Source organism: Styela clava, chromosome 3 (assembly GCF_964204865.1).
Source record: "Styela clava chromosome 3, kaStyClav1.hap1.2, whole genome shotgun sequence".
Classification (NCBI taxonomy): Eukaryota; Metazoa; Chordata; class Ascidiacea; order Stolidobranchia; family Styelidae; genus Styela; species Styela clava.
In genome coordinates this window covers 20046932-20072401 of record NC_135252.1, presented here as the reverse complement: position 1 = coordinate 20072401, position 25470 = coordinate 20046932, and the positions used below count along the sequence as shown (strand labels likewise).

General features: G+C 35.1%; 1 protein-coding gene across 1 annotated transcript; it reads left to right on the top strand.

Moving 5' to 3' along the window:
* Positions 1–14145: 14145 nt before the first annotated feature.
* LOC120343273 (hemicentin-1-like) lies at positions 14146–24175 on the top strand. Its single transcript, XM_039412411.2, has 9 exons — positions 14146–14272; positions 14814–14909; positions 15402–15514; positions 17655–17948; positions 19787–19877; positions 20039–20070; positions 21284–21362; positions 22011–22075; positions 22583–24175. The coding sequence occupies exons 2-9, from the start codon at positions 14866–14868 to the stop codon at positions 22612–22614; spliced, it is 750 nt and encodes a 249-aa protein (XP_039268345.2). The 5' UTR covers positions 14146–14272; positions 14814–14865; the 3' UTR covers positions 22615–24175.
* Positions 24176–25470: the final 1295 nt, after the last annotated feature.

Here is a 25470-nt window from a genome sequence, read left to right as displayed (position 1 = left end):
GGAATGTTCTGGTTTATTGTCTGGGAAACGGATGTAGGGAATGCGTGGGTAGGAATAGGATATCAATTTACAGAGCTGACAGGAGAATCTCTAACATCGGACCACTCTTTTCAATTCCCCAGGCATGTGAGAAAAGCACTATCTGTATCGCATTTTTTGAGAACGTTATTTCACTCGGAATGAGGCAAATTCGAGAAATAATTGAGATTCGAACACTCGATGTTGTTCACGACCCTTCGTCAACCGAATCAACGTATTAGAGGGAATATTGCGCCCATGAAGATCCAACGTTTGTACATGCTCAAATTTGGGGCCGTTCAGCTCAATTTTCAATAACAAATGAGACACAGCTGTGGCAGATCCGGATCACGGCCTTTGGAGGTCCTAAGCACTCCACCCTTTGATGTTCCTAGATAGTGTTCCGTGTTATCCGAAATTGTATGAGTGATTTCAGTATTCATTACTGAATAGAGGCCAAATTATAATTAATTTACATGATATTTTTTGAAAATAGTTCTCTCATGCCTACAAACATTTATAGCGGTTTAAGATGATGCTTGAGAACGAAACATAAACGACAATAGGGTATTCAGTTGAACCATAATTCTGAATCGTCATTTTTCTTCAACAGACGGTTGATGTCAGAGAGATATCTAATGCTATGCACCAATTTTTTAATAGACCTCAGTCATTTAAAACCCATCCTACGCGCAAAAATAAAAGTGATGTAAAAAATTTTTTTTAACATTAGCTCTTATGGGAAATGTGATCACCAGAGCAGAAATTTGCATTTTTTGGGATTTTCTATATATGTTTCATCGTATACGTGTGTAGTTTTGAGGATAGAATATTTTTTACATTATTTTTGATATTTTTATCATGATAAACATGGTCAAAATATTTGATAACCGTTCATTAAAATTTTAATGATCGCGGTGTTTCCGATGACGTCATTCTCACTAGACAATGAGATTCTGCCAACTCGCCGTGCTCTGTGGGATATGCGCTGCAAATGCGGCACTAATGCCGCTTTGGGTACGGTACCGGTACTGGAAGCTTTTAACATTGACAATCCATAACCCATACCATTTCTATCACGTTTGTTTACTGGTTTTACGCATTTATACCTGTACCGCTAGCAATCATTTACTGAAGGCATGCTGACGTGTTATTTAAACTACCGGTACCGTACCAAGGTTGCAAGAGGTGAAAACTAAATTACCGTATTTAGTAAGCCCCCCATGTTCGCTATCAAGATTAACAGTTAATTAAGATGTTTGAACAATTTAACAAAAACTTCTTGGAGGAAGGGTTGACTAAGTTACGGAATATTTTTGGATTCGGTTAACCATGTAGTCCATTATTAAACCACTGCTTTTTTTGTAGATTTTCACTTAGTGGACACTTAGCAAGTACGACAGTTAATTTATAAAAAAAATTATAAATTAATAACAAATCAGTAGAAGTCAGCTCGGGTATTCCAACATGTGATGATTAAAGTAAGAAAAAAATTTGAAGTCACGTTTAGGCTGTCACATTAAACAACAATGGAAAAGGTACATTGGAATCAGTCAAGCTTCAAATGCTAATGGCATTAATGAAAAGAATATGCGAAATGAAGACTGAAGTTTCAATCTGAGACATTGGAAGACGCTAAAACCTTATTATAGACTTGATAGTGTGGAAAGCCTTCTCACAATGCAGTAATAATGGGACATATATTTATAATATCATTATACAGGCTTTAAGTTGAACTATATGTTTAATTAAAATATCTATCTTTGCTAATAAATGCTGAAAACCATTTATTTCAATCTGCTGAGTGATTAGGGCCAGAAATTTGCTGTAGGGATCATCACCAGAGCTGGATTTACCAATAGGCTAGGCAGGCTGAAACCTAGAGCCTCGAAATTCGGTTTCGAAGTTTGTAATTCTTTTGACAACTTGACAAGTTTAAACCCTACGAAACATATATATATATATATCAAGCTTTTCAGGGTAGAAAATTCTGTACACAACTGGTTTCAACCACAGCATCATAATAAGGGAAATTATTATTATGCGCATTCTGCTGAAAGTTTCTATGTTAAAGTATGGCTGTAGCGGTTGTTTGATCAAAGAAATTAAAAGTAAAACTGCCTCAAGTAAATTTTTATTCCTTTAATTAAAAATTCACACTCATGAATGGGGGGAATGAAAAATTTAATGCACTCAAATTTTTAAATTTTAAGCAATGACATGTGGTGTTGTTTAGAGAGAAATTCTGAGCTCAAAAATATGAAGGACCTCTCATGGTCTAAATCCAGCCCTGAACATCACCAATTTTGTGATAGGTACATGGTATCAACAAGACTCAACATATGAACTGAGTTAGGCCATTGGATTCTGAAAGGTGTACCAGAAATGTACATAGTTGCATGGAATTCATGAAATATATAACATCCAATAAAAACCAAAATAGGTCTTTCGTTGACCGCCAGTTGTGGTCCCGGTATCGGTATTCCAGTATTCTGTTATCACAAGCAGTTTCCACAGAGCACGGCGCGTTGGCAGAATCTCATGGTCTAGTGAGAATGACGTCATCGGAAACACCGCGATCATTAAAATTTTAATGAACGATTATCAAATATCTTGACCATGTTTATCATGATAAAAATATCAAAAATAATGTAAAAAATATTCTATCCTCAAAACTACACACGTATACGATGAAACATATATAGAAAATCCCCAAAAATGCAAATTTCTGCTTTTCTGGTGATCACATTTCCCATAAGAGCTAATGTTAAAAAAAAATTTTTTACATCACTTTTATTTTTGAGCGTAGGATGGGTTTTAAATGACTAAGGTCTATTGGTGGCTGCTTCGAGGCTACCAATGAGCAAATATTTTTCATCATACCGAGCTTGAAATGTTAGAAAATCGAAAGCAGGGTCGTCGAATCGGAATTTGTTGTTTCAAAGGGACTTTATCTCGAAATTCTCGGTAAGCGGGAATTTTTAATTTCTGAAAATGGGATTCAAAATTTCCAACCAAAACTAAAGCGATTCGTTGTCAAAATTGATTTCCTAAAGTCGCAGATAATGTTTTGTCACAGACGAAGTCATGAAACGCTAACAAGTCCGGAAGTTTTCTCCAAATCCATGAAACTGCAAATGAAATTAATTCTATCATGATACAAGCAGCCCACTATCAGTCCACAGCAATTGGTACTCCCGAAGTATGTGAACCAAGATGGCGGACACCGAAACGTAGTATGTGTACCAGGTTAGGGTCAGACCATAATTTCAGGTACAGATACCACGGGAGTCACTATACTGGTCCACGAACTCGTAATAGAACTAAAATAAGTAAAATTAGGGCCCAAGCCTAACATGGGATGCGCGAAAACATATATATATTCTCTACCAAGCTTGGTGAATAGGTACCATTGTTACGTTACGTGGGCAGCAGTGTTACAGTTGGAGTTTGCATTATAAACTAGAATGGACTGACGTCTGACAAGCACAAACGTCAATTTTTGTTATTCAGGAATAGGAAATTAGAGGCGTTCTAATCTTTAGTTTGTATGCTTTTGTCTATATGTAACAAAACTCATAAAATTTAAATTGAGCCTTTAAAATTTTTACGTATAACTAGCTCCACCATTTTACTGAAGCAGTTCGAATAACGTATTCTTTAGCAAATCATATTTAACTTCACAGACGTGGAATATTGACACAGTTTGAAGTTCTGTTGTAGGAATTAAACTTGTTTCACTTTTGAAGTCGTTTAGGTAATCGTTCGCATCATATTATAAGTATTTTATTTATGCGCATTTGCTAAGAGTTATTTTTCAAATGAATCAATATAACCAAGATACAGCAGTCTGACTTGGAACACGGTCTGGCTTTTATGACATCAGATCAAAACAGACCTGTAAATCAGGCCGATATCACTATAATCGTAGTCTGGTGAAATTGGGCAAACAGCGAACAAAACGTTTCTTTTAAAACATTGCTGTAAGTCAAAAAATAAACTCTACCAACAAAAATAAATACTACGTAATTTGCAAATATTACTTGATTTGCTCAGTACATGAGAAAATATTTTCGTCCTGTGTATAATCGACAAATATTTCTGTTTCCAGCCTAATTAGGAATAAGGTTGGATGCATCGCTATTTGCTCAAAAATTTCTTTTTAAAAAATATGACAAAATATTGGTAATTTTCCAATTAATACTCATCGTAGACATATATATTACCCCATTACAAACAATTCGTATATTACTCGTACTAAAAAGCAAAAGAATAGTTCTTTCCACTCAGAGTACAGAATGTAAGTCTGTTATCATAAGCCCTTCAATTAGCTACGTATCAAAAAATCTTCATTTGATAACACATAATATATATATGGAAAGAGCAACAGGTCGCAGCAGCATATTCAATTCGAAATTTATTAATTACCCAGACTGAGTCGACTCAGTATTTCATACTATATTCCCCATGCGTTAAAAAGCTAAATGGAAAATTATCCTATTTCTTGAATAATATTGGACATAAGAATCACTCGAACAATATCACAAGCTCAAAGAGTGGGTAGCCCTTTTGTTTAATGTAGATTTGCCATCATCCCATTTGGACATTAATATGTGTGTGTTCAGTCTTTAGGCCCCTGGCACTTCTGATTAAAATATCCACATTTGCCATTAACCTTTGCTGCCTCAAGCATGGGGGCGAAACGCGCTATTTATGAAAATGAACACAAATAAGATTTAACTATAAATAAAGACATAAATCGAAAATAAACAAAAAATTACCATGACAATATAAAAGAAATGTTATGTAATGGCTTAACTCACTTGACCAGGTCTTAATTAAAAGGAATAGTTAAAAAAAAGTCGAATTCGGACAATATTCTTTGTTTGCAAACTGTTCAGTCGTTACGAACTCTATGATATGAAATGGATCATTTAATTAATGTGACTATATTCCACGAGAGTGGTGAACTTTATAAGTATGATTTGCCTTTAGACCTTAATTTGACATTTTCGTGGTATGTTCTGTAGTACACCTAATTAAATTAAAATGTCTTGTTCATGGACTGCACTATCGTTTCAAGATTTGTGAATACAATTAATTGCTTTATGATTTGGAATGGAGCTCCGGTATGAAGCAATAAATTACTGTAATACAATCTCTGCGTATTGCGAAACTGTGAGCATGGAAACGCGATAACCATAAAAGGAATAGGAATTCGACTGTCAACAATGATCTTGCTATATTTAGTTCGATAAAGTACCTAACTCCGTCAACCAGGGGCATCACCGCATTGTGTACCGGATACTTCTACGTGTATTTATCTGTGTTGGCTTCCCCTTTCAGTGCATTACGCAACTCTCAATAGACGTGTTTGACCCGACTGTTATGCGAAGTGGAGTTAAAAGGCGAAATGTGAGGCCTAAATGGCTTCTTGTAAAGTACCTTGCTCGGAGCGAAAGAAAGCGTGGCCATATATTTATAATGTTCTAAACTCTTATTACAGTTTTATTTTTGTTAGGACGTATGTTCACAATATATCTTAACCAGGATTGTTACATATCAATCAATAATTATTTCCAAGTTTTCAATTCATTCAAATACAACTGTATAGCTAGGGATTTGTTCAAAAAGAATTGTTTTAAATCAAGTTTTATTTTTGCCTGTTTTGTTCTTTTTGTATTAAATAGGTTGAAGAAAAATGGATGTAAAAACTTTCTAAGCGCTTCCTATTTGCAATAAATCTCTCAAAACGCCACAAATATCGATGGAGGCTCATGCACACCTTCTCAAGCTGTAGTTCAGTGTTTGGCACAGTAAGACGCAACCGATAAGCCATTACGTGAATGACCCTGCTGCGATGAAACCACCTTGCGAAAATTGAAATGCGATCGAATGAATGAGTTTGTATAACCTTGAAAAAATCTATCTCTTCGACCATAAAAACAAATTATGCTAAGCAGAGATTAACCGAACAGTATAAACCGTAATATTGCCATCATTTTATGAGAAGAATGTCAATACATGAACTCTAAATTCATATTATCGCTCGTGAGCTAATTTTCATGATTTTTCTTACTCAAAACGTCCCTCTGATATTTCGGCTAAACATTCCGGGTAAAATATCATGACTTTGGTGGAGATACAAACGTGGCGATAAATGTACGCAATAGAAGTAAAGGTCAAAATAAAAAAATTTACTTACATTTTTCAAACTATCCTTCCGGCTGCGTGTGCAGCTGCCAGAATGTAACGTTTTGACGTAGTTTCGCGGCGATGCAAGGGGTATTTCAATAAAAAATACAGAAAAAATTTGATTTAAAACACGATGTTTTTTGAAGAATTGATAAAAAACAAACCCCTATGTATAGCGGCCGGCATTGTATATAGTATATGCCTATATGGCACCGATAAATTCTGTTTGTAATCTAAAAAGTAATTCAGAGTTTATGAACACCCTGAATAAACTTCGCAAAAAAGAAACGAAAATATCGGTCGGAGACCTAAGACTTATCGATCGAAACTGCGGTTTCGATTCATCACTCTATAGTGACACCGCGTGTCCCATCACTAATTAATTAATAACTCGCTAATTATACAACATAATTCATTCAAAATCAATAGGATTATGGTGCGAGATATGATAAATGCACATGCGAAATTTGGAGCAGATTCAACCACGCCTTCGTGAGATATCGCGTGCATCTAACAGACAAACAGACAGACAAACAGACAGACAAACAGACAGACAAACAGACAGACAAACAGACAAACAGACAGACAAACAGACAGACAGACAGACAAACAGACAGACAAACAGACAAACAGACAAACAGACAGACAAACAGACAGACAAACAGACAGACAAACAGACAGACAGACAAACAGACAGACAAACAGACAGACAAACAGACAGACAAACAGACAGACAAACAGACAGACAAACAGACAGACAAACAGACAGACAAACAGACAGACAAACAGACAAACACACAAACAGACAGACAAACAGACAGACAAACAAACAAATACCTATCAACATACTTACCGAGCTAAAGATCGATAAGTAATAAACAAAACCACTATGCTACCAATGTCCGACTATATTTTCAGACGCCGCGTATCAATAATTATAACTATGTACTTGTATATTGCTAAATTTGATGGATCCATTGTACAAAGCCCCTGCCAACTCTCAAATAGGAAAATTATTAATTATCCAGTTAGGATCAGGGTTAGGAATGGATATTGTTCTGGAAATTCAAATTTTCAAATCATACCTAACTCTAACCGCAACTGGATAATTACTAATTTTTTATTCTAAAGCGTCGCGGTGGTGTTTTCCTCAAATCTAACATGCTTGCATTAGAGGTTAGTGGGTAGATGAGCTTTGTACAAAAGATCTATTTTGATTTTGATTTACGATAGACACCCCGTCACTCTCTGTTTTGGGCACGAGTCACAGCAAAATCGCATCAGCGGTTACATATTTAATTTAACATAATTGTCCAGATAGCGTGAGTACTAAAGTGAAATGATTAATTAAATACTTGCAGAATCACACATTGATAAAATACACGAAACCTATTATCTTTTGGTAAACAGAAATGTGACCAAGGCATTCATTCTATATTGAATTAAAAATAAAAACGTCAACGATTGGCTTCGACAATGCCTAATTTTATCAGCTTTTCAACATTTGGTTGAATGAAATATGGCTTTGCTACATCTGTATCAAAAACTTGTTTAACTTGGCGATTTGTCAGCAAATCTGTACATAAATCCGCTTGTGCAATAGATTTAATCAATAAACTACAACATTACCTTATTTGATACTCCCATAGTGTGTGTACCATGTTAGAGTTAGCCCATAATTTTATTCTGATATTCCCTATTTCAGTTCTATTACGAGTTCGAGGACCGTCTGTGTTAGCCAAGTGAATATACCCACTTTCCATAGATTTCAGTCTCTTTACACAACTTCATGTTAAATAGGCGAACAAAATTAGTTACCTCCAATTTGGTACACCCACTTTTGGAGCTTTCCTTATTTGACGAAGTGAGGTGGCGATAATTTGTAATTGAAAATTGGGGTACAGAGGGATTTATGTACTCGAGTATCAATTAAATTTTTTTCCAGTTTTTGTGTTCGAAGGTAATCCCTAAATTCACAACCATTTTATCAGTTTTCTCTAACAAATATATTATGACGCTTTGGACTGCGATTATTGAAAACACTGGCAAAAATACCAACTCTAAATAAAATCACGGCCTAAGGTTGAGAGTCCACAATGCTTTGTTACATTCTTTCGTTAATTTTGTTATATCTAATATTTTGCATTGATTTTCAAAGGTTAACAAAACAAGTTTTTTTGCGGATATGACGTGAAACTCACTTAGTGATGCTGCCGGATTCGTGATTTGGAAGTTCATGGGTTCTGATGAGGGAAGGGGACAAATTTTGCGATGTTAAACCTTTTACGATGCTACGCCCATGTTGCAATACTCTTACCTCTACAATCCTCTTCAACTATAAACGAATAACGTTGAAAACAAAGAGTTCAGATAGTATTTCTAGTTTTGCCAATGGAGAAAATTCTGTTATAAGCATAATATAAGCATTTCAAAAGGATAGAAAATTTGAAAATTGTGATTTAGATATACAAATTCTCGTTTCTGTACGAGTTGTTGACGTGATTACCCGTGGTACTCTAACTTGCATATTTTAGACGAACCACTAGCGCCATCTTGTGGGACACGCGGTGTCACTATAGAGTCATGAGTTGAAACTGCAGTTTCGATCGATAAGTCTTCGGTCCCCGATCGATATTCTCGTTTTGGTATAATTGATTACCATGTTAGTATTTCTTTTCCTCTTTTTGTTGTGAATAAAATGTTTTCTCCTTAACTACTTCACCAATTGCTTCGAAATTTTCCGTGGGTAAAATTGTAAATTGTATTTTTCTCTAGAATGCTGGTACATTCATTTGTTTTAAATATTTCTGTAAGCTCTGTGGGATTCGTTCTTTGTTTGCTATGACGTCATCAAAAATAAAAATTGCGCTCCTTGTGGCGGTTACGCTTTCTCGTAAGTTCAAACCTGCTCGGCTCAAAACGGATCCCGGTAGACTACTGTGGCAGATTGCATACTCATACCACTTCGTTTCCATATATTTCAGCACTGCTCTCTTGTTTTGAAAATATCGCAAAATAAATCATCCAATATTCAAATACTATTATGCCTTTTCAGTGTTTCTGTATGTTATAGAAAATCGCTCCCACGCGATATATAAAAGTGTTCCCACGGAATGAAACAAAAACAGCAAAATTTAGATGAAAAACGGTGGTCTAAATATCGTTTCAAGCTACGAAAAATCACTGTTGAGAATACAGGAATGTGCTTGGCTTTTCAAAAATTGAAATGGGTCCGACTTTTGAATATCCCCCACTCCCCTGACTCCGCCCCATATGTACTCTGACCTCTACATTCCCAATCAATCTTGAATAAACACCGTTGAAAACAAAGATTCCAGGGAATGTTTTCTAGTTTTGTCATATGACACTTATGACTCGACAGAAAATTGATAGCCCCAATCCTAGCTAGCGGCTGTAAAGATCTTCGGATAATAAAAATTTGAAATCGTCTGGTCCGTTAGTTCCTAAGAAAGACGATTTTTTAAACAACAACAGCAACAATTTAGCAAAACGATGCATAAGAACGACTCGTGTTAAAACATGTAAATGTACGCGAGTAACAGCAATGCTCCTAATGAACCTTGGACTTAATTATCACGGTTGGATTGATTTTCTGCAAACTGCAAAACAATATCTGTTTATTGTAAAAGTATAGAGAGTTTCAGTAAATATTGACTTGTTTGCTTTTGTGCTAGCTCGATGTTGAGAGAAGCGATATCTTGTCATAAAATTGTTATAAATTGGCAAATGCTCTAATATATACTATCCGTTGGGTTTCTGTGGGACCAACTACTTATCCTTCTCCTATGCTTTTTATATTCATATAGTGCAAGAATGCCGTAGCAAGGGTGCAAAAGTGTGACCTCGGTCAGAAGAAACGTGACAGAAATACATTTGTGTTTGTGTGCGGCGACGCTCTTGAATCACTTAGAATTGTCATAATATATGTTACCTCTTGTCGCAGTTAGAAGCAATTAGTCCAGTCTTTATGAAGTTAAGTTGTCATTTGTTGTCATCAAATATCACAATATTTTGTTTGGTTCCTTAATATTTAATTGTTTTTTTTAGATATTATATTATTTAAACAACTTATAAGTCATAACCGAACATGAAGTTGCTTCTGATATCAACTTTGTTGTCATGTGCTTGGGCAGGTGAGTTTTATTATCAATTTTGAACCAATATTTCTAATTTCGTTTTGATCCAGAATTCTACCCTTCTCAACAAGCAGTTACGCTTACTGGGGAGTTGCTGCAGATATAGTAACGACGCTAATCGTATTATTAAGGCATAATCTGCACAATTGTTTAAAATATATAATTGTATTTATCATTTTTAGAGTCAATTCATTTTTTACAATTTTTACAAAAATGCAGATCTATCAAAAGGTATTAAGTGTAAGTTCCAAATCGTTGTGCATCCCGTTAAAGTGTCCTCGTCGTTTTTGCAGTGTGACGTCAACGCAATGATAGAAATAAATGATTTCTGCTGCCTAATTGGAATAATCCTGGTAACTTCTTAAATTGTTGCGGCTCCATGTCCCCAAGAATTGCGCCCTCCTATTTGTTTTGCTAAATTGTCGACTTTTCTGGTTACTGTTGTTGTTGTTTGGACTAAATATTCATTTTCTATCCATGTTACAAACCAACCTTTATCTGAATTTTAGTAGTTTGAGGTGGCTGTTTCTCTTCTTGTGTGTAAATTGGGCCTATCAGGTGACTGTTGTTAAACAATATATTTTGTGATTTATTTTATATTATATTATATTTTCTTGACAAATGAGTACTCCAACAACTGCGTATTTATCCGTATCTTGTACCAATATACTGGTGAATTGCTACTCAGTTGTTTAATACGAATTAGTGGTTTTATAAGTTGTTCGCCAAGTTTAATCTGACTATGTTTGCGACACTTCATAAATATTCCTCATGCGAATTCCGTGTTCATCACCACATCTAAAGGGCGGTAAATATTGTGAGGTGTCGATAGAGTCTTAATTTTTTTTCAAATTCGCAAAGGGAATTTATCGATACCATATATTGTTTTGTCTTACACAGATGTTTTAAATGTAGTCAAAATACTTGAACAATTACTGATTGAAATACAACAAACCTGGTTAAGATAAATTGGGAACTGTTATCGTAACAAAATTTATATGGTAAAGGGATGTTTTGCACACCCGGTGTATATGCTACGGCTAAGCGCGTTTGGCTGCAGTAAAGAAAGCATGATTTCTAAAGCCTCTTCGAAACCAGTGGATGTTGAGCATCAAATACTTTTTTAAATGACTTTAATTTTGCCTTTTTTGCGTGCTCAGATACATATAATTCGATTACCGTCGAAGATTACGAACTCACATACTACTATTGGGGCGATGATACGGTAGAATTTTCCGAGGCAAGGCACGCTTGCGTTACAATGAATGGCAACCTGGTGAAAGTGGATAAAGAAATCATTCAGGATGCAATTATTAATCTCATGTCTTATTGGTAAGAAAACTGAACGGACAATATAACCGTCTGGAACAGTAGTTTTTGACCTTTTTGAGCCGCGTCTTACTCTGGCGACCCACCTCAAAAATAACGAGCTAACAATAAGCTACAAATACCAGACAGTGCGACACAAGTAATATTTACAGATCAATAACAACATCTCTCTGCAATTTCTAAACAATAAAGAAATGTAAATATTCAAGTCGGGCAAAAAAAAATCTAATCAATTTTTCTTCTTCTCTTAATTAGCTTCAAGCCCCTCAAATAATTATCTACGCTCGCATTGTGGGCCGCCCCACCGTTTGAAAAGCACTGACCTGGAACCTTTTAAAAGCATTTCACGTTTTAAAACCGCACCCACTGTTTTAGGGACTATAGAGAGACATGGATTGGTGGAACGGATATGTACGGAGAAGGGTATTGGAAATGGACAGACGGTACACTACTATGGGATGGATACCAACATTGGTATGATCACCAAACTAAAGTTGAAATGCCCCGATTAAGGCATTGATTTTCGAATTAAAACTATTATTAACAACCTTCGCTCACTCCCGATATGAGAGTATTGAAGACATATTGAAAGTTGATTCTAAATTGTCTGCAGCAATAGACACAAATTCTTAAAAGCGTCATATACTTTCATACTACACACTAGTGTAGTGAATTTTAACCAATGTATGGATTAGATTGTTGTGCCACTACACAAACGTAATAATTCACTGTTTATATGCTTTTGGCATATATTTCTATTAATAGAAAGAACTTGGCCTTTGCATGGCTGAAGACTTGTCCATTTTTTTATTGTTTATAAATATTACCATTCTCACTTTCTATTACTCGATTACTAGATTAGACTATTATCAACGCATGTTTAATACCCGAAATGGTATTACAAATATTGTATTAATCGTTAACAACAATTGTTATTTTCATTATTCCAGGGCATATCATGAGCCTGACAACTATAACAACAATGAACATTGCCTAAATATACGAACCCCAGATGAATGGTGGTACGATCATCCTTGCAACTCACGTAAAGGTTTCATCTGTCAGACAGGTAATTTTAAAGTCTCGATCCCCACCTCAAAAATAACTTGCTAAAAATGAGCTACAAATAACAGATAGTGAAGCGACGTTTTATTAAAAAATTACGTTGAAAATACGTGTATGGAACGTATATAATTAGTAAGTTGAAAACAAATACGACCTAACAAATATTTTTTATTTTCAAGTTTCACGCGCCCTCAAAAAGTTGTCTACGCCCCCCTTGTGGAGCAGAACATAAAATTAAATAAGGGCCGGTGCTTGAATACCCGCCCGATGTAAAAGCTGACTTTTCAGTGGTAGAGAACAATAGGAAATAAGAAGCACTTTTGTCACAACGTTGTTGAATTTTGCGCGCCGGTAGATAACACTCTCGCCATAGGCATCCAAGTACATAACAGATAGCATTGATTACGAAACACCATGGTTTTCAAACTGGGCGTCGCGACGCCCAAGTGCGTCGTATCAATATTGATAGGGCGTCGCAAAACTTTTTGCGAATTTGTACCTGCGGTGCGAAGAAAAAGTCAAAATTTTCGTTGTTCTCGTTTAAATCATACTTGAGAACTGGAAATAACAATATATTTATTGTAACGATCGAAATTAACAAGAGACCGTGCTTGAATAAGAGCCCGGTTAGTGAGTTGGTTGAAAAAAAGATGGGCCCGGGCTACAAAACGAGCAAATACGGATCTGAACTTAGGCCTGCGTAGGCTGAATCTGATACGATTCCATTGAAAAGTAAAAATCTACTATGTGCAAGCGGCATGACCAGCGGCTTTTGCAATCTTGTGAAAATTTTATGGAAAATGTCCAATGGAATGGGACGGGGCAACACACATTTTATTCTCCGTGAAAATTTGATTGCCTCAGAGCTACTCTTAGCTTTGTACTTTTTGAGGTGGTATACCGGATAAATAAGTACTGATTTTTCTATTCAGCATTTGTCAACAGAATTGGTCGGCCAGAATTGGCATCAGAAACGTCCCATTGGGTTGGACGAAACAGACATAAATTACCACAGAGCGAGATGGAATGAAACAGAAAAATATGTCCTGCAAACAAGATTGACAAGATTTACTTGATTTGATTAGTTACGAACAAATATTTTAAAAATCACTTAATTGTTCAAACCAAAACCAAATACGAGGCTAGCGTTTAGTTCGTCAATAAATTGCTTTGACAGCGATACTTCGCGCGTGCGGTATTTATTTCTGGTTCAGTTTATGTGCGCTGGTTCTTGGATAAAAAATACGAAAAATAACAGTTCTCCATACAAAACCAATGAATATAATATGCATAATATGCAATTACGAACGTCTAAAATTGATTATTTTAACTTTTTACATAACTTTAATTTTTAGATATCTGTTCTGTATCATCATTCAGCCACATGGTTCTAGTACCAGGTGTTACAGAAGTTTCTTTCCAAGAAGCCAAACAGACCTGTGCTGATATGGGAATGCGGAAGTGAAAAATCCGGGCACATTTCAAGCCGTACAACGCAAATTAGGAAGGTATAAATTACTGCATTTCAGTCTAATTCACAGAGCGAAATTAAAATTATTAGAGCGACGTCAAAACTAATCGAGTAATTTTGATAAGTTTTGGTTTTGCTGCATCGATTTATATATTATTCTTGCGGGGGAAATTGTTGTTGTCGTTGTTGAAAAAATTTCGCGTTTTCCTCACAACTAATGGACGATTTCAAATTTTCAGTAATTGGAGAAGAAAGAAGTTATGTGTAGTCTATAATTTTCATTTATATTTTTCTGGGCACATTTGATTTTTTTGTCCCCGTCATTCCGCCCCTAAATCTTCTACCTATTTATAATTTAGGAACACCTTGATATGGTATTCAATTCATTTATGACATTCGTTACAATTCTTTCAACATGTGTTGAAAGTGTTTGATATATCAGTCATTTTATCATCGTGTACTTATATTTGAGCATTGCCCTAATGTTTAGCTGTTAACAAAGATATTTATTGCAAAGTTTAGTTTCATTCAAAAGAATTGTACTAGGCGCAAAATTAATTACAATCTTATGCGTTCAGAGAAAATACTTCCAAGTACTGGATTGGAGGGAATGCTGTCAACCAAAACGGCATGTGGCAATGGAATGAAGGCTCCATTCTGAGTTTCAAGAAATGGTAATATTATTATAAGCATATTTGTTAACTTCTTCTACTACTTAAGTATACTTAGTATACTTTGCGTTTTGCGGTGTTTTTACTTACATCAGGTGCACGTGTTTAATCTGGTTTTTGATTGCTTGGAACTTGAAATAAATTAATAAAAATTAATAAGATCATAGTTACTATTATGTTACGAAAACAAATACACGGTGTCTATAAAATCCCTTCCAATTTTAATTTTGTTATGAAGTCAGTTCTCAATAAATCTCAACCAGACTTTTTGTTTTTCAATCAGTAATTGTTTAGATATTTTGGCTTCATTTATTACATCTGTGAGGACCAAAAAATATATGGTATCGATAAATTCCATATATAGAGAATATGGACACTTTATATAAAGTAATTCTTTATCAATATATAATTTTAAATATTTCTTGCGCACAAAATGATTTTGTGCTTTGGGTAGGACTTACTTGCTGCGCAATTTTGAAATCAATGTATTAACAGGGCACCTGGCATGCCGAGAAATTCACAGAAGAATAGATGTTTAACCACAAGCTATATCGGGTGGGAAAACGACGATTGCGAAGAGTCGAAGCATAAATATTTATGCGAATCCAGTAAGTATTGAATACTTCAACCAAAAAAATCACTGAAACCAAATAGAAACGGCAATGTACCGCCACCCACAGAATCAAGAAAGATCTCTCAATCTGTAAATCTTGCCTGTGACCGTGCCAGGTAAGTTTCCCCGTGTCGAGTCAAATTAAGCTGCAGGCTCCTCTCATTGTAGTCCCCTTCCATCATTTTCTCCAATTTTTAGCTTTACGGCTTCATTCTATCCGGTCACTTCGCAGCAATCCTCTCATGAATAATTTTTGGACACGACATGTGCGCATGAGTCGTTTTGTTATTATGTTGTTGTTGTTCTTGATTGTATTTTTCTTCTTGTTGTTGTGAAAATATATTATAATATATATATATATATATATATTTATCGAGGCTCATTAGAAGTTTTCTTAGTAACATTTACTTGCTTATTTTGTTTTCTGCAAACTTGCAATCTGCAATTAATCAGTTCTTCAAGAATGTCAATATTTTGCGCGACTGACAAACAAGCGGTCTTGCTGTATTTCTATTATAAGTCAGTTCAGTAGAAAGACTAATCTAAAATAAACATTGTGATATGATATTAATAGGGTGATGTAAGGCCGTGATCGACAAAATGCGGGCCGCGGCTCAATCGTAGGCCGCCGAGCATTTTCTAGTGGGCCTCCGATAAATTTCAATTAAGGCAGTGATACACAAAAAGTTCTCTATATTCAACATAACATATACGTTTTTGCCAAATGGTTTTTGCTCATCTATCAAACGATCATACATGACGTTCATTTAAACGGAATAAATAGAAACAAGTTTATTATGTGGTAAAATTTAAAATTTTTAATGAAATTGTTGGGCCTAAAATATTTTCCATTTTATTATTTTGGTCCCGCTTAAAACTCTTTGCCGACCATTGACGTAAGGTGACGATGCTTGGTCACTCAAAGTTAATTCTCAGGCAAGAATTGGCATCCGATAAACGGCCATGTGTTATGTTATCTATCGCCATGGCAAAGTTACAGCTCTTATAAACATTTTTTATGATTTACTGTGAAATGACACTAAATATACAGATTTTGCCAACAATATTCCTATCATCAACATGTGTAGTCGTGAAAAATAATAGGGCTACATCAATGAATCTGCATTCAGGCGATATCATTTTGACAAGCATAATTCATAACCTAATTTTTTTTAAAAGCAATACACCGACAATATTATATACCTTGTCCTTACAATGATAATGACGATGATTGACTGACACTATAAATACACGTTTCTAAACGTATTCCCATTCATACTATCAAACAATTGTACAAAATAGAATAAAATGCTGGTCCGGTTCACCCACCGTTACTAGGGGAATCCTTGTTGTTGAAAGAATTTTCAGAGGCATCATGGCTACGTTTTTTAGACTTTTTTCGCCACATTTAAGTCAAACTCATTACGGCTTCAAATCCTTGCTTAAACTTTTTTGAACGGCAAAATTGATTAAAACATATTACATTTCCTCAGTTTAGGCTTCAAGTCAGAACGTCTTCACAACAGTCTGGAAATATCTAAATACCCTTTTTATCCTTTACCTCTGTAACTGTAAAATAACACTAAATATACAGATTTTTGAACAGTATATTCCTATTCAAGGGAACGCCAGAAACAGGCGCATTTGCCAAAATCAACTGTATAATTGAATGTTCATTCAACGGACATAACAGTAATCAAGTATACGTTATTGAACACAAGTGATAGATTTTTGAAAGCAGTACAAATATGTTTCTTCAATATTTGGTGTTATTTTTTTTACAAGTTTACTTCAAAATTTATTTGCCCTGCGAGGAATCACTATACAGTTACTGATAATTAACTGTAATATGGTATCAAAGATACATTTATTTTCAACAATATTGCCATTCAACATCAAGAATACGTGTGGTTGCCTAAATAAGCCGTATAACTGAATATTTATAATACTACTCAATTAAATGCCAAAAACAAAAGTTAAAAAGTCTTAGAAACATTACGACGACATTCTTAAAAATATTTGCTAATTCTTTCCATTTCTACTTCAAGTTTATTCAAATGCACTCTCGCTTCGATTTTTTTGCCAAACTGTTTTGAACAGTGAAATTTTATAGGATACATTTCATTTTATTTCAGTTCGCCCTCATTCTTTACGAATGTCAAGCCAGAACATCATTATATTCGAAGCCAGAAATACCAAAATCGAATGCACCGCCGACGGATTCCCACTTCCCGATGTTGCGTGGCACAAAGATAATCAAAGAATCACTGATGAAACTGAAGCGCGGATTCATCAATCTGCTGAATCAGCAAAATCTACTCTTCTAATTAACAATGCTCGACTAGATGATGCCGGAACTTATAGATGCTACGCGATCAATTATGCAAATGGCACCAAAGGATGGACAGAAGGATTTGCGAAACTAAAAGGTTCGGTATTATTTTATGTCTCTTGATCTTTTGTGCTAAGCCTCCGTCACCAATGCAACAATGTGAAATTCGAGAAAAACGCACTCACCCCGTTGCCAAATAAGAAATGATAATTATCCACTTAGGGTTAGTGCTGGGAATGATTTGAAAATTCGAGTTTTCAACGCAATATGCATTCCCAATCCTAACCCTGATCCTAATTGGATAATCACTAATTTTTGTATTTTCAACAATGTCGGGGGTGTGGCTGTATTGCAGCGTAATATTAGAATATATTTATAACTCTTTCATTTCAAAAAATCTCCAGTCACCGATTTCTTAAATTATTGCACAAAAATATACATGTGTCACTTATCGATCTGGATAAGTAAGTATTTGTTTGTTTGTTTGTTTGTTTGTTTGTTACTTATCGATCTTAAGATCGGTAAGTATGTTGATAGGTATTTGTCTGTTTGCTTGTTTGTTTGTTTGTCTGTATGTCTGTTATATACACGCGATATCTCACGAAAGCGAGGTTGAATCTGCTCCAAATTTTGCATGTGTATTCATCATATCTCTGATCAGAAGCCTATTGATTTTGGATGAATTGCGTCGTATAATTAGCGAGGTATTATTTAATTAGTGATGGGACACACGGTGTCGCTATGGAGTGAGAGCGGTTCAATCGAAACCGCAGTTTCTGTTTTGGGGGATCCCCTAACCTTTGATCGATAAGTCTTCGGTCTCCAACCGATATTCTCGTTTGTCTGTTAGACACTTTCGTATCTTACGCGATATCTCACGAAAGCGAGCTTGCATCTGCTCTTTTTCTCGACGAGTAACATAATGAACATGCGGAAGATCGATAAGTCGGCGGTAAACGATCGCTATATAGTTTTTATGTCATAGCTTTCTAACCTAGTTCTTCAAAATATTTGTTATTGATCCATGCACCGTGTACTTTTAACTGTTCCAATAATTTAATAGAAAACTAAATTCGATCGGTTAACAAGCCACGGAGTGGATGCATGATAATCAATCCAACAATTTTCCGCCCCAAGCGTTGGAAAAACTTATCGCAACGCTGTGAACCCTGCGTAGGCTTGCAGAATCGAATTCCATATACCGGTATTTGCGAAAGGTCATATTGACTACAAACGGTGGTTTCACACTGCCACTGTTGGGCTATACCGTATACAGCCTCTTCGACATTCCAAAAACAGAAACATTGGACAAAAAAATTTGGAGCTATATTCTATTCTATATATATCATACAAATATCAGGCACGTGGTCTTTACTTCGACTAAGGCTACATATTAATTATACAAACAAAATCAAGCCTTTCACCCAAACCCTCTGCTCGGTAATCATTGTTACTATAGTTTAGTACAGCGCTTCTCAACCTTTGTTTTTTCGTGTTCCTATAGGAAAACTTTTTTTTGTGTGGTCCAGCTGGATGTTTGAAGTTGGTTATATGGCTCACACGCAAAAATGTTGCACACCCCTCTATAGTAAATGTGCTATTTATACTGTTTGTCACGTTACCTCGCTTCGGGTTACATATCAAAATCAAATCCTATTCTAAATTCCATTCACACATACGGGTCCCAAACTTTCGCCAAGGATTATGTATGTTATCATATGACGTATTAACACGACTATCGATCGGTAAAAGTCTCTCAACACGTCTCTTTGGTTCGGCATTACCGACTTAATTTATTAATAGCCTGGGAGGTTAAACCTGACATCTCAACCTGTGGTGCCAACATAGTCAAGTCTAACGTGTTAAACACCAGGCTACCGTAATCACATAAAAATACAGCAAAAACAAATTATTGTTTCTTGTTTTTTTGTTTAGTGCTTCCGCTGGGAGAACCAATTTCAGAATACGATAGGTTCAAAGGTTTGGAACGGGAATTCGATGAAGGGGATAGCAATGAACAAAATATGTAAGCTATGTCGTTTTGTCCTATTTTGTGATTTTTTTTAACAGGTTTTATAATTTGGGACATTTTTTTGGTTTAAACGTTGCGTTTTGTATTTTGAATATTGCATTGTGCCGCAATCGTGTTTGTTTTGTCAAAATAGATAAACGCGTTTTTTTTTCCAGTGAGAACAACCCAGAAGAAAATGCTTGTGCTGGTGAGTAACTTATATTTTTTAATATAGAACACATCGAGTTCCAAAGTAGACAATATTGATATTTGTGCTATCACTATAGTACAGGATCGCGAAACAAGTGGCCCGCGGGCCATAACCCGGTCTGCCAAACCTTTTAGTGTGGCCCTTGTCAACAAGGAACACTAGGAAGTTATTCCCATAGCCAACTTGGACTGGTAATCTGTTGGCCGCCGTTGTGCGCTACAGATTTTTCCCATCAAGCATAAAATCATAAACCGACTGACATAATTGGGTAAAAATTTATAATTATTTTTGCTCATGTCGCTGCGTTAAATCTTTCGTCGTTTCGCATTTCATACTCGAAGGGTAAGCGATAGACGTATTCTTTTTTTCTGCCCTTCCGCGGCGCTCTCGTTGTTGCTAACTTTTAATTCGTTGTTATATATTGGGAAACTATTTTTATTGTGTGGACCAGATAGATGTCTGAAGTTCATGGTTATATGGCTCAACGGCAATACATGTTTCGCATCCCCGCATCCCCTAGTATATGTACTGCTTATACTATCTGTCTCAGAGCGGAGGTGTTTAGCATACTTTGGTTCAAATTTAGCTAATCTCAATGCAGTGGTAGAGTATGGACCTATACTCCAGCGGGATTGCAATTTCAAACCCAATAAGTTACCTTTTACTTAATTTTTCAGACAAATAACATTGCAACATTAAATCAAAAAAAAATTATTCCGTTGATACCATTGTCACTTCCACAAATTGTAAATGTATAAGCCGAGCTTGGTCGACTGCTCCTACCGATGATTAATATAATAAAATCCAAATCAGTGGTTCTCCACCTTTTATCTTTGGCGGCCCATTTTGTCGCACAAAAACGAATGGCCTATCAACTTTCTCATGCAAGGGAAAAACTACAAAAAAAAAAAAAAAAAAAATTCTTTTTTTAAAAGTAGACCATCTCTAATTTTTAAATGAAAATAAACAAAAATTCACCAGTTTCCCTAATCAGCATCGTCATCCATTGCCACTACAATCGAATTAACTAATTTATCAATCAGTAACTCTAGAAATTTTCAATAGGCTTGCGGCTGGCCCACCTGAATATGTGTTTTTGGCCTAGAAGCCATGGCCCACTGGTTGAGAACCGGTGATTTAAATTTTCCATTTCTTTGCAGTTTAAGATCCTTAAGGAAATGCAAACTGTAATCGCTACTTATTTTTTCAGATTACGGATGGGTTCCTCCTGTTCTTATTACATTGTTCGTTGTTCTTATTCTTCAGTTTGTTTTTATTCTTTGCCAAAGGTAATGTTTCTGATGTTAAAAATATTCATATTAGGTTAGGGTTAGGCCATTGTTTTATTCAGATTTTCCTTATTCTAGTTCTATTACGAGTTCGAAAGCTGTCTGTGTTAGCCAAATGAGTATACCCTCTGCCTATATGATTTCGTCTCTATACACACAACTTGATGTAAACTAGGCAAGCAAAAGTAGTCACTTCCATATTGGTTCACACACTCAGCTTCGTTATTTTTATAAGTAATATATGCAATTGTGGGGGTTCAGCTGATGTGAGAGTGACTCAGAACTATAACCTAATGAGTATTTATTTTTATCCTTAATTAATCCAAACAATAGTAGTGGTCATTCTTTATGAAACGTAATATTTCAATTGTTGATCTTGCTCATACGATATCTTATCGGTTGTGTGATCTCAGAAATTTTAGTAATAACCAATCCTAACCCAACGATTACAGGGTTGGGGTTAGGCCTAGAAAACGAATTCTATAAGATTGTCTTCATGAGATTAAACGCATACTAAAGTTGCCAATTTAATACGCAGTTGAGATTCCGTACCCAAGTAGTTTTATGACACTGACATCCCATACTGAAAGAGGCACGCTTGAATACATAAGCTATTATTCCAAGAATAAAACTATTTTTTTTGTACAGGAGGATCTCTGCTCAGACGTCTACTAAAAACAAGGCTGCAATACATGGTCACACCAACATCGAAGGTGATAAATAATAAAATTATGATCCAGTATAATATAGGGAGTCGATTGTTTATAAGCCTATAATGCTCTTTATTACTTTAAATGTGAAACTTAAATAATGGATTCTGAATTTGCTTCTGAATCATAACATATTACATTTGGACACACAGATGATTAACGAGTAACCAAATTAAGGGTACTCCCGTACCTGATATTGATACATACACTTCTGGAGTACCAAATTTAGATTGTTTTAAGCCTTTCAATAACAATGAATTGCTCAAAAGGTATTCCAACTCGTCCGCCTGTGAATTAGTAGAGTAACTATAGTAGAATAAATAAAAGCGATACCAAGTTGTTCGCGATGGGCTATGCATATCGTTTACATATCAAGCCCCTGTTTGAAGCAAAAAACACAATTGGGGCAAGAAAAAAAACGCGGATTATAACAACCCTATTTGAATTATAACACAATTACCTTCAAATATTTAAATTAATGAGTAATGAGTTGACTTCTTTATTTTTCAGTGTTTCACCTGGGACAAGAGCAAAATAGTTAGAGAATGAAAATAGAATTTGATTTTGACCGTTATTTATTTGTTGAGATTTTAGTTTATGATTGTATTGATTAAAATGCAAAAAATAAGTCATCACATTGTATTAAAAGTGTAATAATGTTTGATAATTAAGTTTAACTTTTTCATAATGAAATCGGTAAATTAATTTTAATATTCACTGTCGCAACCTAAATTTATTTCATAACTTCGCAAACAACTGCAAGGGTTTCCCGGTTTAAAACAGCTTACACTCAAACTCCTGCCATGGAATGTTTTTTAAGGAAACCCAATTTTGGTAACCTCAATAATAGTTTTGAAACTTTAATTCATTAAAACGTTAGCAGCACCACAAGAATTTACGAATAATAAATTATCAACAGAACATGACTCAGATAAAAGTATGCCTAGGATGAAACAGCAGATAAATTACTGTTAACAAACAAAGTTGAGATTACCAAAATAGCCCATAAAATATACACTATAAATTACCACATTATGTTCAATATAATATGTATTGCCGCAAAGTATGACACGAAAATAAATTACTGTTGCCGGGTAGTAGGCACAACATAGTTAAGATTACTAAAATATGCAATATAAATTACCAGATTTTGTTCAATATAAATATGTATTGCCGAGCTGCCCTTAAGTCACTTAAGATCTACCGCCTTTCAATAACACCGATAGGGTGTATGATTGAATTTTTTACCGGAATGCTATTTTGATGCTTTGATCTTAATTACGTAATTGCCTCTTAATTACTATTATTTGAACTTGAATATCGCTTTTTTTTGCTTTCAATGTAAGTGTCATTGTTTGAATCATAAGTTGTGACATAATGCTAAAAATAAAATAAAAGATTTTGTTAAATTTTACAATTTTAAGGGGTTCCACTGTGGAGTGAATAGGTACCATTGCTGATTTAGGTTTTGTATTTATTCAAACAAGACAAACTCAGTGCGTGTTGGGTTGGGTGCAAGACTTTTTAGCTTGAATTTGATCAGAACTGTGAGATAAGACTTTCATCCTAGAAAATTTATTTACTTATTTGTTTTTGCGTATGCCACCAAATAAAGTTAAATAACAATTAATCGATATTCGTCTGAATTCCCATCTTGATTAGTCTTGGAATAGAAATGAAATAGCGAAAGATTGCTTAGCTTCTGACTTCAGGATGAGGAAGACCTAACAACTTCAAATTTATACGCTTGTTTTAATGAGAAAAATCGTCTATCCTGGCAGATACCGATGAAAGACAAACGCCCAGATAGTGGTCAACGATTCCCAGTTTCTCTTTCCCATCATAACTATAGTAATTGATATAACGTGCGGTACGCGTTGTGGCATCTTTATGTGATGAACTGCCTACTGCTGGTAAAATCTTAATGGCGAATTAATCCGACCTGATGTCATTAAACCGCAAAAGAAGGTGATTCCGAGATCCGAGTTTGATTAATTGATTCCCATTATCATGAAACAGACTCATCCTAAAAACTAATACGTGACCCTTAATTCCTAATTTGTAATACTTCATATCATTAAATATACCAATAATGAAAAAGTGATACAAAATGTCACACGTAACACCAGAAGGTCTTTAACGGAATACCAGTTGAAAATTACTGAGCTACGAAATGAGTGAAGCAGTTGCATTTTACGGGATAGCAGAATGACACACCATGGTTTACCAATCGTATGTAGATAAAAAAAAACGTTATAGTTATTGACATTGTCAAGTATGAGATACGCTAGTGAGGGTATAAATTAAAGGACCGCATTGAAAAGACGTTACGAATTTCACCCCTAGAACCGTCTGAAGGAATGAGTAATCAAAAAACTTGAGGGTGAAGTAAAGAATCAAACGGGTCATCTTCGTAATAATGAAAGTTATAGTTAATCGTCCTTAATATGACACGGAGACTCAAATATTGAATGAGAAACATTTACCTTTTTTTTCTAAATATACGCTATCTTAATAAAAGGTGTTAAGTTTGTTGCTTGGACTCTCACAGATTTTAGAATAATGGTTCAATTTATATTCAATATTTAACGATGAACATTTGAAATAAATTTTTCAAAAATATTGACACTCATTTCAGAAATATTGTTAAATTCCATGATACTTAGAAATCGCTCCTTGTGGCGGTTCCGCTTTTCGTAAGTTAGAATCTGTTGCTCAGCTGCGACGCGTTACCGGTAGACTACTGTGACAGATTGCATACCCGTACCAATTCCTTTTTATATATTTGAACATTGCTCTCTTGTTTTCGTAATATCGCTAAACAATAACTTAGTATTCAAATACTTATGATTTGAACAACAGATGAATGTATAAATATATATACCCGGAAGTCATGTACCTGTGTTCCTATATGTTATAGAAAAGTATTCGACAAGATATATAAAAGTGTTCCCATGCATTAAAATAAAAACAGCGAAATTTAGGTGAAATAACCGTTACCTTATAACTCGGCAGAAAATTAATCACCCATAACTCTAGTGAGTATCTTTGTATACTAAAAATTTGAAACTGTCCGGTACATTAGTTGCTAGTAAAGACAACTTTTCAAAACAACAACAACAACAGCAACATCAACATTTTGAGGAAGCGATGCGTATGTAAGTAAGCTTTGTGTCAGAAATAAAAATGTCTTTGAGTAACAGCAATGCTCCAAGTGAACCTTGGACATAATTTTCTGCAAACTGCAAAACAATATCTGTTTATTGTAAAAAAGATAAAGAGCTTCAGTAAATATTGACTTGCACTATTGACAAATATTTGTGGGACCAACTACTTACCTTTCGTATATATTTTTGCACTGGCGGTTCACTATACATATAATGCAAGGCATGCAACGA

What these genes read in the sequence shown, in the direction of transcription:
- LOC120343273 (XM_039412411.2), top strand. Translation starts at nt 14,866, where the DNA reads ATGTGGCAATGGAATGAAGGCTCCATTCTGAGTTTCAAGAAATG. An exon ending in AGGATTTGCGAAACTAAAAG is followed by an intron (nt 17,949 to 19,786) that starts GTTCGGTATTAT and finishes TTTTTTGTTTAG; the next exon opens with TGCTTCCGCTGGGAGAACCA. An exon ending in AGAAGAAAATGCTTGTGCTG is followed by an intron (nt 20,071 to 21,283) that starts GTGAGTAACTTA and finishes TTATTTTTTCAG; the next exon opens with ATTACGGATGGGTTCCTCCT.